The 14,882-nt window shown below is 39.9% G+C and overlaps 1 protein-coding gene across 1 annotated transcript in view; it reads right to left on the bottom strand.

Annotated features, from left to right (window-relative positions):
- Nucleotides 1-14,173, bottom strand: part of SRFBP1 (serum response factor binding protein 1) — a 73,681-nt gene extending 59,508 nt beyond the window's left edge. The window contains exon 1 of the mRNA XM_033084733.2: nucleotides 13,855-14,173. Coding sequence (XP_032940624.1) covers nucleotides 13,855-13,884 — 30 coding nt within the window. The 5' untranslated portion in view covers nucleotides 13,885-14,173. The remainder of the gene's footprint in view (nucleotides 1-13,854) is intronic.
- Nucleotides 14,174-14,882: the final 709 nt, after the last annotated feature.

Genomic DNA, 14,882 nt, shown 5'->3' with positions numbered 1-14,882 from the left:
ATGTCTAAGACTTCTTAATTAGACCACAGCTCTAGCTAAGAAGTCACATGTGAACTTCATGCCTCCTTAAGCTTTGACTTTACAGAAAGAGAGCAACATCAGAAGCTGCAATAGTAACATAAGAATTATGAGGGTGAACACATGTGAATAAATAGTAAGTGCACTGGGGTCTTTTACCCCTCTTCAAATGGTGAACCTCTAAAAAGCAGCTGGAAAAGAGCACTGATCACAAGGTAACATTATGAATCTCTACATTACTTGCTAAATCTGAATTGTGACAGCTTGACTACAATGACTCACAAACAATCTGTGTAATTTTTTGCATTAATTATATAGGTCACAAACATGACACAAACCTGTAGAGTAAAACTGCCATCATGAAAAGAAAATTGTTTCAAAATTGGGTAAGAACCTTTCCCCATAACAAATACAGAAATTCAACCTCAGTGATTCCAGTATCAATTTGGAGCTGTGTTTGGTGGTGTGACTGCTTTGGCTTGGGATTGAGGTGCTAATATAAACAGTAGTATGGCCTCCTAAATCACCACAAAAAACCTCCAAGTCTTGAGTGCTACTATGTTGAAACTTTCTTCAGCTATTCTGAAAGAGCAGAACATCAAAACTGTGTAATCTGAAATCATATTTGTTAGCCTGGTTTCTGAGAAAATTAGGTTTGTCAGCAAAGTTTGCCTGTCAGTATCCATCTCTGGTAACTCTTGGGCTTATTAAACTGAAATCAAGGTTGACACATCATCACATGCTAGAGCTCCTACACGTTTTGTGAAAACCGGCAGCCATGTAGGAGTTGTGAACTAACATCAGCATTGCAATATTTGACAAATATTATTTGTATGTTAATATTACCAGGAAATGCATTATTATTACTATTATTATGCCATTCAATACAAGCACTCATTTTGTAAGACTCATCCATTTCAAAATTTATACTTCAATGTCACTATATAGTCTATATAGTTGTTATTATTATATAGTAATATACAGCATGAAGGAATAATTAAGGAAAAATGGTTTTAAGTTCATTAAATGAAACAAAACAGCACCAGGAGAGGAGCAATGAAGTTGGAGGAATACCTACTAAATAATCTTCCATTTCTTCCTAAATCTGAAAAATAAAAAAAACCCCTCAATTTTAGATTGACCATAAATGTACATTTAGCTTGCATTATGAAAGTAACTGATTTTACTGTGGTAAGAGAAGTAACTTCTTTCTTCTTATCACTGGAAAAAAAGCTATTAGAAACAAATAATAAGGATTTAGTATCCACACTTTTAGAAGAAAAAATCCTTCATTAAAAAAAGAAAAGAGAACAAGAAAATAGGGAAGGAACAGAAAAGATGTGTTTGTGGTTTATGACTTTCAAAGTATTTGATACTTTTGCCTTCTTAAAAAAACAGTCCTATTAAAAAAATGCTACCAACCCTAAAATTATTTTAAGAAGTTTGAGGTTCCTTTTACTAATAGACTAACAAGTCCAACTTTTCATCTGTCTTATGGTGCCCCTAGCACAGACGTCTGAAATGCTTATAAAAAGTAAGTATTAAAATGCATCCAGTGAGTACAAGCACTAACCCTGTTCAGACCTAGGGTATGCCAGGGACCAGCAAAAGACATGGCCTCAGGAAACACACTCTGATAAAAACCTCCTATAAGGGAAATTCAAATTTGCATCACAGATCTTTCTGACTTACACTTCCAAACAGGATGAGTATTCAGCCAAAGACTATGAACATCACCAGAATGTGAGGTAAACTTCCACTGGCTTTAAACATGCCACAGCATTATTGGCCTGATAAACTCTGAAATACTATCCTACTTCCCACAGAAAAACTGCTCATCCCTCAAAGTGCTTTCCATTATTATGTCTCTATAACTTGTATTTTTTGTGAGAACTTTCTCTTAGTCAATTGATATAGATTTACACAAAAAAAAATTAAGTGGCAGTACCATACAAACTACTCTTCAGTATTTTCAGAAGGATGGGAAGAATTCTTGCTAGTGGGAATGGAAAATCACCTTGCTACCCCAGTTAGTGTTTCTTATTCCCTCAGATGAGTTTAAAAAAAACAAAACTATTTAATGATGAGAATTTTTCATAAACACAAAACACATGGGAAAGTCAGTGTTTAAAAAAAAGCCCCTAAAATCTAATAATCTAATTATCTGCATTCTTCCTAGAAGTTTCTTCATGACATCAACAGAAACTGGGGAAAAGGACAAGTATGAAAAGCAGAAGGAATAAAGCACTTAAAATATCCCTGCCAGATGTTTGACATCTATTCATTAATTTAAATACCTTTCCACAAGTTGTTCGCATTTAGCTGCCAAAATGCCAAATCTACAAGAGATTTGTACACAGTTATCCCAGTATTACTTACTAACAACTTGGAGTGATGTTTAAAGGTTCTTGCAAAACCATCTTTGTTGTGACAGAACAAGTACAGTAATTTCACGAATACAAGCCGCACCATTTTGACTAAAATTTTGCTCCCACACTGGAAATGCGGCTTATACTCAGGAGCGGCTAATATGCGAATAATTTTCTGACATTTACAACCTCAGAAGTGCCAGCCAGGGTGCCGAGCTGAGCACCTGCCGGTAAAAGCCGACATTTCGCGATTGTTACAAATTGTTACTCTGTTGCGCCATGGGTGCAGCCTGGCTCCCTGCAGGCAGCACGGGGGGCGGGGAGACAGGCAGGAGAGCTCCCTCCTTCCCTCCTCTGCCGCAGCCCGAGGGAGAGACGGGGGGGCCCCGCGCCGCCATCGCCGCGGCCCGGGGAGGAGGCGGGGGCTCTGTCCCCGCCCGCCTCCGCCGCTGTGTGAGCGAGGGGGGCTCCGTCCCTGCCTGCCACCACGGGGCAGCAACGGGCCAGGGCGAGCGAGCCCAGAGGCGGCGGCCGGCCCCGAGTGGCCCCCCAGAGCGGCAGTGCCGGGCTGGGCCACCTGGCCCCGTCAGCAGCCCCGAGCGGGCCGAGCCTGCACAGCCCGAGCCAAGCCAGTAAACCCCACCCTGCCGCGGTTCTGTTACTAATTGGCAACTTTGTTGCACGCAGGTCCTCACTGTGAACGACAGAGCGGCTTATACTCAGGTGTGGCTTATTTATGGACAAAGAACGAAATGTTTGCCAACACCCAGAGATGCGGCTTATAGTCTGTGCGGCTTGTATTCGTGAAATTACTGTACTCTCACCTGTCTGGCCAGTGGTACATTCATTGTCTAGCCATTGATAACTGCTCTTCCACACCAAGTGCTGGCTCTGTTGGAAGATATTCTTCTTCTGAAGCTTGCTACCTTCTTCAGTCTCTAGCGTTTTCTTACCAAACTGACTTCCCCCTTCCCGTCCTTAAAAGCTCTCCTCATTTCATCTTGTTCAACACAACTCATCACCCACCCATCATTTTTGTCTGTTCTAATATTTAAATACAGTAGTTTCATGAGTATAAGGTGCACTGGAGTATAATGCACACTGGAGTATAAGGCGCACTTCCGGGTGTTGGTAAATTTCCAAATTTTGTCCATATATAAGGCGCACCGGTGTATAACGTGCACTTTTTTTTTGCAGTGAGGATCCACGTGCAACAAAGTAACAAATTAGTAACAGACTCTCAGGATCATGGGGTTTACTGGCTTGGCTCAGGGCGGTTGGCCCTAGCCCCTCTTGGGGCTGCTGCGGGGGGCAGCCCTGGCCCCACTCGGGGCCAGTTGTGCTCGGCTCGGTGCTGCTGCAGGCTCGCACTTCCAGATTGGCAAATTTCTGAACTTTGTCCATATATAAGGCACTTCGGGGTATAAGGTGCACTTCCGGGTTCAGACCAAAATGAAATTACTGTACTTACAAGCTCCTTCCTTCCCTCTTCCCTTCCTCTCACCTCCCCCACACAAGCAAGCAATCACCTTAAATGCCCTTTTGTTTTATACTATTCGGAATTCCTATCTGATCAGGTATGCTCCCCTGTACTATTCACAACCTCTGCAGCATTTCCTCAGTGACACCTGCCTCTGAATGAAATCCACCATTCATTCCTCTGAACCACCTTCTCTTCAGAACAGTTCTTACCAAGTTCTTGTGCAAACAGCTTTTATCCACTTATCTCTTCCTGCATTATCATACCTGTGCACAACTTCATGTTTTCTCATAAAACAGCAAAGAGCATCCACAGAATCATTTTCACTGAAAAACACCTTTAAGACGATAAAGCCCAACCATCAACCAAACACGGTCAAGCCAACCACTGAACCAGGTCCCTAAGTGCCACACCCACACATCTTTAAATGCTTCCAGGAATGATGACTCAACCACTACCATGAGCATCCTGTTGCAGTGCTTGACAACCCTTTAGTTGAAGAAATATTCCTTAAGAGACAATCTGGCAATACTTGATGCCATTTCCTCTTGTCCTGTTACCTGGGAAAAGAGACCAATCCCCACCTCACAACCTGGAGCAGGACAATCTCCTTCCAGCTACCTGAAGAGAGCAATCTGCCTCAGCTTCATTTTTATGCACAGTGCCATTTGGTATTAAATGCCATAAGAATAAACAGGTATCATTGTAACCCTTCTTTCCAAAGGAAATAACATAACGGTAATCTTTTCATATAAAATCAGTACAAGAATTTTAAATCCCTTTACTTTATATGACTTGAAAGACATTCAAGAGTCACTGAATTTAGTTGGCCACCTTACCTCTCTGTTAAGAATTTTAACATTGCATACCAATGAGCAATTTGCAATGAATTCACAATTGACTACTATTCTCCTTCTAGGAACATCTCCTCCCCCAAACCTCCAAATTCTATTACGAAAAAGTCTAACACCACATCTTCCCTTCTACACGCATTTCAGCCTTGCTCCCTTCTTCATTTAGTAACAAGTTCCACACCAGCAATGTAAAGGCTGATGAAAGACCTCTGCAAGGACAGCAGTAAGCAATTACGCACATTTACTGTAACAGAACCATTTTAAAATTGTGTTTTACTCAGGCATATATAGTCATAAATTACATTTAATAAAAAAACTACACTGTGTACTGCAAGTACCACATAGTTCCTTTAAAGTAAAAGTTACTAAGTTTCCCATGACCGTTTGCATGTTTTTTTCATTATTGCACACTACCACACCAAGGAACCACAGATGTTTTTGTTTTATGAGAGCATCTTACTAGCCTACGTGGCCTACCACACACACTTTATATAAACCACTTGAGCTAAGAAAAAGTTTTCATTACTGTCCTCAAGTACAGTAGTCTGATAACAGCTGTATACAATACTGTCCAAAGTAAAAAATACTGCGTTGTTAGCCATGGTTAATTGCTTCAGTAATCTGCTGAAAAAAATCTCTGTGAGGAGCAAGGAGATCAGAATTTGCTGCTAATATTAGTAAAACTGATGATGTGGCAACTCCAGAAACTTTAGAAACAGCTGCTGGAACAGTTCCTAGGGAAAAAAAAAGCCACAATTCCTCAGAATTTTATCTCACAGAGTATAAGTTTGGAAATTTCATAAGCTTTCAAAAGACTTTTTCCTTAGGACATTTACATGGTCTGTAAAAGAATGTCAGCAATTTAACACTTGAACTGTTTCAAGCAGAAATCAAGCCCTATGTAGCACAATGTTCTTCTTCAAGAAACTGTTCTGCCTACAATTATTTATTAGTAACACAACTAATGCAAGAATTTTTACATGCATTTCCACAGAACTAAAATAACTGCTGCCAAGTATTCCAGAGCTTAAAAAGAAAGCCGTGTTTGCTTTCCAACTTTGCATAGACTTGTAATATACAGAATAAACGTAGTGATTTGCCAGTATACTAAGAAATGAACTGATGGAAAAGATTAGCTATTTAGTTTTGAATCGTGCAGAAATTTATCTTTTCTCAGTTCTCATAACTTGTTTACATGCCTTTCCAAGACGACTGACTTTAGTGACATTTAAGAGAACGTGAAGGAAGTATTTAAGATCATGTGCAAGCCAGGGATACACAGATTTTGGCAGTGCCAATAGTCATCTACAGCTTCAATTTGACCACAAAGCATCCTAGACACCCATACTTCTTCAAAAGTATCCAAGAGCTAGCCACTCAACCTTAAGAATAATTCTGAAGTGGACACAGATGAACTTCAAGCCAGTTTCAGTTGATCAAGGGACAGAGACTCTGTGATATATATGAACCATATTAGCAGATAGCTCAGAAGAGTATGAAAACTGGTGTCCTCCACCATCTGAGGAACAGTCTAGATGCTGGGGCACTTAACAGAACTGAAAAACCTAGTGTAGGAGTCTAGGGTAAATACCTCTACTTCAAGAAAATGGCTTGGCCAGCATACTGTATAGGTGCTGGATGAAATACAGCTCATAAACCACAGAGAAAATAGCAAAAGAGAACATATCTACAGACCAACAAAAAGTATTTTCTCAGGAGTGAAGAGTTCTGAGTTCCAGTTTTTCCTTTCAGAGAGCTCATGTATTTTATGCTAATTGCTGGATAAGCAGCCCTTGGAGCACAGTCAAGGACTTTTCCTACGGAAATGCTCCCACTGGAGAAATACATGAGCAGGCTCCCCTCACTCCATAAAATCACCCTTCTTTGCCAGACAGTAGCCCAGAAACAGTATTTGTTAATATTTGTGATTAGTGCACTCTGCTGGTCATTGAGATTCACAGGATTCAACTCACTTCACACTGAGGAAACCTATACATCAGCTTTCTCAATTACTGGAAAGTTTTATAACAAGTAAGCCATTAAACTAAAATTTTTCCGCCATCAGAGAGCTTCATGCCTTAAAGGACAAGATTGTATTTTGAGTTATGAGCAGTAAGACATTTCAGAGCTCAGTCCAATACCAGGTAACTGGTCAGATGCCTCACCTCAAGTCTCACTTCCCCCGTTAGGCAAAGAGAGCAGACACAAGTATCAAATTGCCCCAAGGGATTCCTCGATTACCACACAGTTCAGCAGATAGTGTAAAAATAAGTCTTTGGGGGGTAACTACTTTATTCCAATGAGATGCTGGATCACTGCACTGGACTAGCTGCCCAGTATTCCGAATAGTATCTGTACAACGGTGCAGACACAGTAGTGTCTGCAGCACTCCCAGTGTTATTTTGAAAGTTTTAATCTAGGATTCTTTTTCATCACTATAAGGAAGGTTTAGTAATACACTTTAAAATATCACAACATACCTCAGGTAACAGAAGTCATTTGGATCTTTGGATCTAATACACTAAAAACCTGAATGCTCACATCAACTTGCCCACAATAGTGAAAAGCATTTTTAAAGAAAGCCCACAAAGGCCCAAGTGTTAATTTCTTAATTACCATTGGAAATACAATTCAAATATTACATTTTCCTTTACTTATTACCGAAGTGCAACTTGTTCTTTTGCAACAGATAAGAGACCATTTTTTCCCCTTTAGCCACGTTTCCCTAAAAAATAAATATAAATGTAGTGACATGTAAGAGACTGTATGACCAGGTTCAAGGAAGTATTTAAGATCATAAATTGTCCGTTTGTCATAATCTTGTCATAAAGTTGGCACAATCTTGGCAGCTCCAATATCCAGTCACAGCTTCAATTCTGAGCACAGAGTATCCTAGGCACCTGTATACCTAGACACCACTGAAATTTTAAGGTTCTTCTTTAAAGCTGATTTTTAACTACTCTCACATGAACTCATTACGTAAAGCTATCAAGGTTAGACAAATAAATGGGTGCCTTTGGCATCCCCTTTGAACTCTCTAATTCTCCTGCCTTCAACCTTGACCACTAGTTAACTTCTGTAACAAACATGCCAGACAACATAACTGCACATTATGTATCACACTATTTTAGGTTTTGCTGGTTCAATACCCTCCCCAAATCCTATGTTAATTTCACAGAAAACCACTACTTAAAGAGAAACATGCAAGATGATAAACAGCACAACTCTATCAGCCAACCAAATCAGCTCAGTTACTGTGGTGGTATAGTTCATCTCTCCACGTCTGTGCCCATCCCACTCATCTCAGATCCTGCTCCCACTCACTTGTGAGATGCTGCCACCATCAATCTGTAGTAGAAAACTACTCTAGCAACAAACTTCTCATAATCACAGAAGAATGAGGCAAGACCATGTGGTTAGAATGGGTGAGTGAGAAGCCCCATTGAGAAGCAGCAAGTCCAGATGCTTTCAAAACCATGGTTGGAGAATCACACCTCTTCAGGGGCAGGTGTCATCTGTCTGAACTGCAAAGCAATTCTCCACAAAAAGCCTTATATGAAAAGCACTTCAATGTTAAAAACTCTCTTGGTTTTTATAGAATAAATGTGTGTAAAAAACCACACTTGAATAAATAAGATTTTAAATTGTATGTCCAATTTGTCATCCTAAAGGGATAACCGTATCTCTTAGAGAGGTACATCACGTCTGAGTGACAAGCTAGTCATAAATATGCTGAAGAACACTGAAAATAAGGAAGATCTTAAGTAACTGCAAATAAATACCAGAGTGAAGTCTTAAACTCTCTTTGTACAGAATGCTTCTTGCAAAAATGGTGACCATTCAAAGACTAAAAAACTTTAAGTTAATTTTATTATCAATTCAAAAATATTTATGCAAGGATGCCAGACATACTGCATAAAAACTAGAAATACATAATAATACACTAAGGACTACCATGGGTAAATACTCAGATCTTTCACATTTATTGCACCTTACAAAAATCATGAGGTAGTTCTTGGTTACAGAAATCAATTTAGTTTCAGGAAGAATGAAGGACCCACTCAAATTTCCACCTCCCTAATCTTTCCTACCTTTCCAACACCTACCCTTGCTACACCAAGACAACTCATTCTTTACATAAGCATTGCCAAATATACACTTACTTCTGTGATAGAAGATTCTATAATTACATATACAGTTCTATATAATCACTAAACTACAGCTAAAACTCAAGACTGCAGTTTCGGACTTCCAGAGACTGTATGTCAGTCCTTCTCCCTAAGGTTACTCCTCATGGCTTCTGATTTTTTTCATTATCAGCAACTCATACTTTACTTTGCCATACACCAACATAAATTCTTAATTCACATGTCCAGACTGCTTTCTACATGTGCCATTACCTAAACTGCTGCCCAGCTAAATCTGAGGCCAGGATGTCAGCCCTAAAGCTGAAGAACAGAAGAGCTGAGTGGTGCCAGTAGAGTATTAATACAAAGTGCTGCGACCCAAAACACTATGAAAGGAATTGATCACCTTGAGCTTCCTTACTAAGCTCCCTACATAAAAATTTTAATTCTGCACTTTGCTTGGCAGGCTAAAAAATACATGTGCATACACATCATTCTCTCATTTTATCTTGATCCTAGATTTTAGGAAAAAAAATTTGTTGTCATCCATCTGTTGTGGATGACAAGCCTTATGCAGACATCAGCTTTTATTATCTAAAACTTGTTGCTTTGTTAAATACAGAGAAAAAATTATTTTGGCCGCATGTGATTAATTATTACAAACTTAGGAGAAAAAATCACCTAATATCAAAATTTCATTATCCAACCAAGTTTGGAAATTTTTTTTCACACGTGCCACAGACAGAAACGACGCTCAACTCTAAGAATTTGCTTTATATAATATGATGCCTTACTAATATCCAATTTTAGCCATTACAGCATTCATGGAGGTACACATCAGAACACATTTTTTTAAACACTGTATACAGACATAATTTCATTAGCTTCATGAGTTTTCTGCAGCATAGCTACTTGAGGCAGCTGCAAACAGAATACCATTCAAAAAAAAATAAAAGAAAAAAAAAGGAGGGTATATATATAAGGTTGTATTTGTTGCAATAATATAATATTGATAGCAGATTATGACTGTAAAAACCGAACAACATAATTTAAGAAGCACAAGTTCTGAAAAAAATCCCTAGAAATCTGTAGGGTTCCCATTCAATAGCTTCTGTATCATACTCTTGTGTACTGCTGATCAACAGGATAATTTTTCACACTAAACATGAGCTATCCCCCTTTAAACTTGCCCTTGTCCATGGTAGTTGACGATTACGTGCTGCCATCTAGCAAATGTTTCCAGAAAAGCTTAACTTTCAAAGCTATTCTGTGGCAAGACACCTGAAATTTCTTAGAAAGCTTTTTAAAATAGGAAACAAGACAGCAACAGGTTTTTAAAACGATTCCTTCAGCCTGCATGCTTGTTACAGTAAGTACAATTGGAGAATAAAATTAGGCTTAATTCAGATAAACCCCCAAAAGTAAGACCATATGCAGTGAATATGTAACTGTAAAACTGAAATTTCATTCTAAGACTTATGTTTTCCTTAGTTTCAATGAATGCAATGAGTATAAAAATGGTCAGAATACTGCATTTTCTTCTTTCCTAAAAACACTAGCCTTCACTGTTTCACTTTGCTCCAATTTTTCGTTTTTTATTTTCTTTGCATCCACCCTCTCTCCTTCCCCCACACAATTCTTCCTTGGATAGTAATCAAAGTGCAGCAATTCCATACAGTAATACGATGCCCGAATTACAAAAAAAGTTGTGTTTCTTAACCCTTTTCCATCTCAATTTTTCAGACATGCAGTCTGAAAAAACACTGAAACTGTACCATATTTACCAGCAGCAAGATGGCTTCCTAAGATCACTGGACCTTGCTGACTGTGGATTCTGCCAAGACCTTGCTTTTTCTCTGTTATTATCTAGGTATATATTCAATTGGATAAAAAAAAGAAAATGTTCTTATACTTTTGGCACAAGTCCTACTTGTTAACATGAAAATAGTGTGATGTTTTCTTATAGCATTAACATTGCTATAAAGAACTTTTCATGAAAAGAAAGATAAATGAAATCAGTCTAAACTAATTATTTGTGAATTATTGATTATGATTGGTTTCTTATTATTTCCTATCTTATTTCACCTCATCACAACAATTGTAATTTCCTCTTTTCACCCTAGGTCCTTAACATCATACAGTTACTCTAAATCTCTCATTCATACTGTCACCTAAACAGTACAACATTTTAGTTCTTTTTTCTTTATAGATCAGAACAGCTGGGAGAATATTGTTCCATGGAGCTACAATTCTTTAACTAAATTATGATCTAAAAACTCACAAGGCCCAACAACTTTTGAGGTCTCCAGTCCTATCCAATTTCTCTGAAATTAGCCAGAGTTCAAAAGCTCTCAGAAAGGACACAGGCATCACAGCCCACTAATTGTCTCAATTCCCTGGAGGATTTTCTTCTTCATCATCATTATTCAATCACCATGCAATTAAATGTGCTCTAGTTTCAAAGCACATATACACTACTGTAGACACTACAGAACAAGTATAACTTATAACTATTGTTATAAGTTAACTATTTGTTAGCTACTAATATCAATCATAAACCAGTAAGTAATTAAAATAAAGGTCAATTAACTTTAAGCGCCAATTTATATCACTGAGAAAAACTGATCTTAAGAATATTTGTTCTTCCTGTAAATAAAATATGAATTGGTAAGAAAAACTTAAATCCATCATCCTAGAATTCTTTAAGATTCTTAAGGACATGGCACAAGCCTTTTTTTGCTAGAATTGAAACCAGAAATATGCAAATATAATATCAGAAAATTTCAAAGAATGGTTTGGGTTGAATGGGGCCTTAAAGACAACCTGGTTTCAAGCTTGCTGTAATGGGCAGGGACACCTCCCACTGGACCAGGTCGCATCCAGAGTGCATCTAACACGGCCTTAAACACCTCCAGAGACAGGGCATCCAAATAATCACAGGCCATCACACACTAGTGTCTCACCACTCTCACAGCACAGAATTTCCCCCTAGTATCTAATCTAAATCTACTCTCTTTGAATTTATAGCTGTTGTCTCTTGTACTATCTCCACATGCGTAAAAGTCTCTCTCCAGCCTTACTGTAGGCTCCCTTTCAGATACTGGACTCCTGTAAATCCAGCAAACAAGTTTACCAGCTATATAAGGGTCACAAAGTTGTCTCTGCAAGGAATACCATCATTCCTACTTATATGGCCTAATGAGGAAAAACCCACATAATCCCTAGTACTGTCTGATTACGAAAAGCTGAAGGTGCACAGAATAGAGTTGCTTTGTAATTTGCTTTTCCTTAGGAAATAGGAAGAATACATAAGAAATATTATTTAATAGAATGCATTTTAAAAAAATTATTACTTTAAACATCGTCCTAATAAAATTCCCCTATTTCATCTCTTATTAGAGGAACATATGATTTTTTTCTCTTAAAATGCTTTTTTACAAGGGCACCTCTGTAACAAATACACAGAGGGTATCTGTTAACGGAGATAAGAAATATCATGGTATTGGTAAAATAATTTATTTCACATTTTATAACTAAACACCGATTTTAGTTAATACAGCTCTGACACTTACAAAAAGATATACACACAGAAATGGAAAACTTTATAATTTATTCAAGCTAGGTCTCCATCCTGCTCTTAGCCAGACCACTATTCTGTCCCTCTCGAAGAGATGGCATTCAGTATTTCAGTCTCTGCCCCACCTTACATCTCAGATGGACCTACTGTTACAGTGTTTACTTTCTGTAGAAACTGGTAAAAGCTACCTCCTCCAGAACTTTCGGTTTCCTCTTAGGAGAAGGTTATGTTTGAAGTATAAGATGAAATTACATTCCCAGTGACCTTACTGAAATCTTCCAATTTTTTGTACAGAAACCTATTGTACTCTTTTTCTGAAGAACTCCTCGGTTAAATAATGCCTCTGTTTTCATCCCTTGTTATATTAGCGTTTTTGTGGTGAAACATCAATCACAAGAAGTCCACACTACAACAAGGGATGAAACACCCTCTTCTTTCCTTGGTGATTTATAGGTATATTTCAATGTCAAATCACTCATTCTGACCTTACACCTGTTAACAGCAAGAACCAAAAACTACAGACTACCTCAATTTTATGTACTATCAAACATTCTTCCTGATGAAGAGGCTACACTTCACTAAATTCTTGACCAGGAAAACTATTTTGCACCCCTCTCCAAGTTTCTACATGCCTAAAACAAAGTAATTTTTGTTTTGCTGGTAACTGCAATCGAGCTGTTAATTATGTAGGAATACTGAAAGTGTACAGTGCCAAGTGCAGGTGCTCATACCTCACATGCTTAGCAGAACTGCCAGCTATTCTAAGCTGTTGGTACAACACCTAAAAAGAGGCTCCTTTAGCTGTGACAGGCTTATTGGGCACAATGAGTTGCAAGTATGTAACCAAAACAAGCGAAACACACATAACCGAATTCATGCCATAAAGAGAGAGAGAAAAAAAACCTGAAATAAATATGAAACACCAAACTTCTTACAGAACAAGGAGTTAGCTGTAACCCATTAATTTTTCATTTTCAGTCCCTCCATGTTCAAGAAATTAGGGCAGTGTCTTTGCAATCCAGGAGACAGGCAGCTGGGGCCTTAGTGAGTCCGCCAGATGACCTGTAAAACCCCAATGTGAACACGAACACAGCAGGGTAGGCGCGATGGAGCAGCACCCAGGGACAGGATGTCGCAGCGAGGCACACGTGTCGAAATCGCGTGGCTACCCACCTACAAGCAGCTTAACTTCAGCCGACGGGATGTTTGTTTTTGTCACAACTGAGCTCCAGCACGACAGGATGCGGTTCGCCAGGCCGAGGGACGGCTGCATCCACCTGGGGCCTTCCCTAGAGCTCCAGGCAGCCACGCCGGCTGCGGGCAGCGTCGGTCCCGAGGCGGCTCGCTCGCAGGGTAACCCGCCGCCGCTGACCTTACCCCGGCCCCAGCCCCCCCCGGCCCGCTCCCACCGGCGCCTCGAGTATCTCACCTCGTTGTTGAGGTTCAGCACGGGAGCCATGGCCCCGCAAGCACCGCCGCACCCGGCCCGCTCCGAGCGCTCCCCACGCCGCCGCCGCACGAACCGAAACCGCGCGCAGGCGCCGAGGGGCCACTCCCGCCCCAGCCCCGCCCCGGAGCTCTCTCTCAAAAGACGGGTTAAAGCGCTTTCATTGGGGCTTTTTCCTGGCTGTCGCACGTGATGAGCGGCGGGGCAGGGGGCGAATCCCGAGCCTGGCCCGCTGGAAGTGCCCGGGCCGTTCCTGAAGCGCTGGGCTCTGCCGAGCGGGAAGCGGAAGCGGCGCGGCCTTGTGCGCTGCCTTGCAGCGGGGGTGGCGTCGGCACCCGGCTGGCTGAGCCCAAAGCCGTAGGACACGTACACTTGTTAATCCTTAAACTGAAGCGGCCGCTGCCCTCACGACTAGTTTATTATCTTAGAAATATTTTTGGGTTCTTACTTGTCCCCTCTTGTTACAGGAGCAAGCTGTGACCGCTGCCGTGCCTCCTGAGCTTGCTGTATCCCCACCATGATAAACCAGCCTCCAGTTTCAAAGTTCTTTACAGTTTTCAGATTGAGTCTTCCATTTGTGCTAAAGGAAGAGTTAGGATTGTGTAGAAACTGTACGTCCTGAAGCTTGGGTCGTGTGAAATTTGACATACATCATTAATTTCAAATAGGTGTGGTGAAGTGTGGGTGAGCATGTGGTTTGGACTAAGTGACGTCTCAGTCTGAAAACTTTGGCAAAGTTTCATCAGAACTTTCCTCATCATTTTGCTAGAAGGACTTGTTGATTTAAATTGCTCTTCTCTCTAAACTTTTGCAAACCCCTTGCTTACATGTAAGCAAGGCTTAGTATGTCTAGAGAATGAATCAAGGGTTTTTTCCACATTCCTGTTTATCTGCTACAGTATTCAAAAGAAATGAGGTCATACTTGAAAATATCTGGGGGAATCGTTTTAAACAAACCAAGTTTTGTTTGTACGAAAAACCAAAACCAACCAACCAACCAACCATAAAAA

The sequence above is a fragment of the Catharus ustulatus genome, chromosome Z, assembly GCF_009819885.2.
Source record: "Catharus ustulatus isolate bCatUst1 chromosome Z, bCatUst1.pri.v2, whole genome shotgun sequence".
Lineage (NCBI taxonomy): Eukaryota > Metazoa > Chordata > Aves > Passeriformes > Turdidae > Catharus > Catharus ustulatus.
Note: the sequence above shows the minus strand (reverse complement) of the source record. Positions and strands in the feature narration are given on the sequence as shown.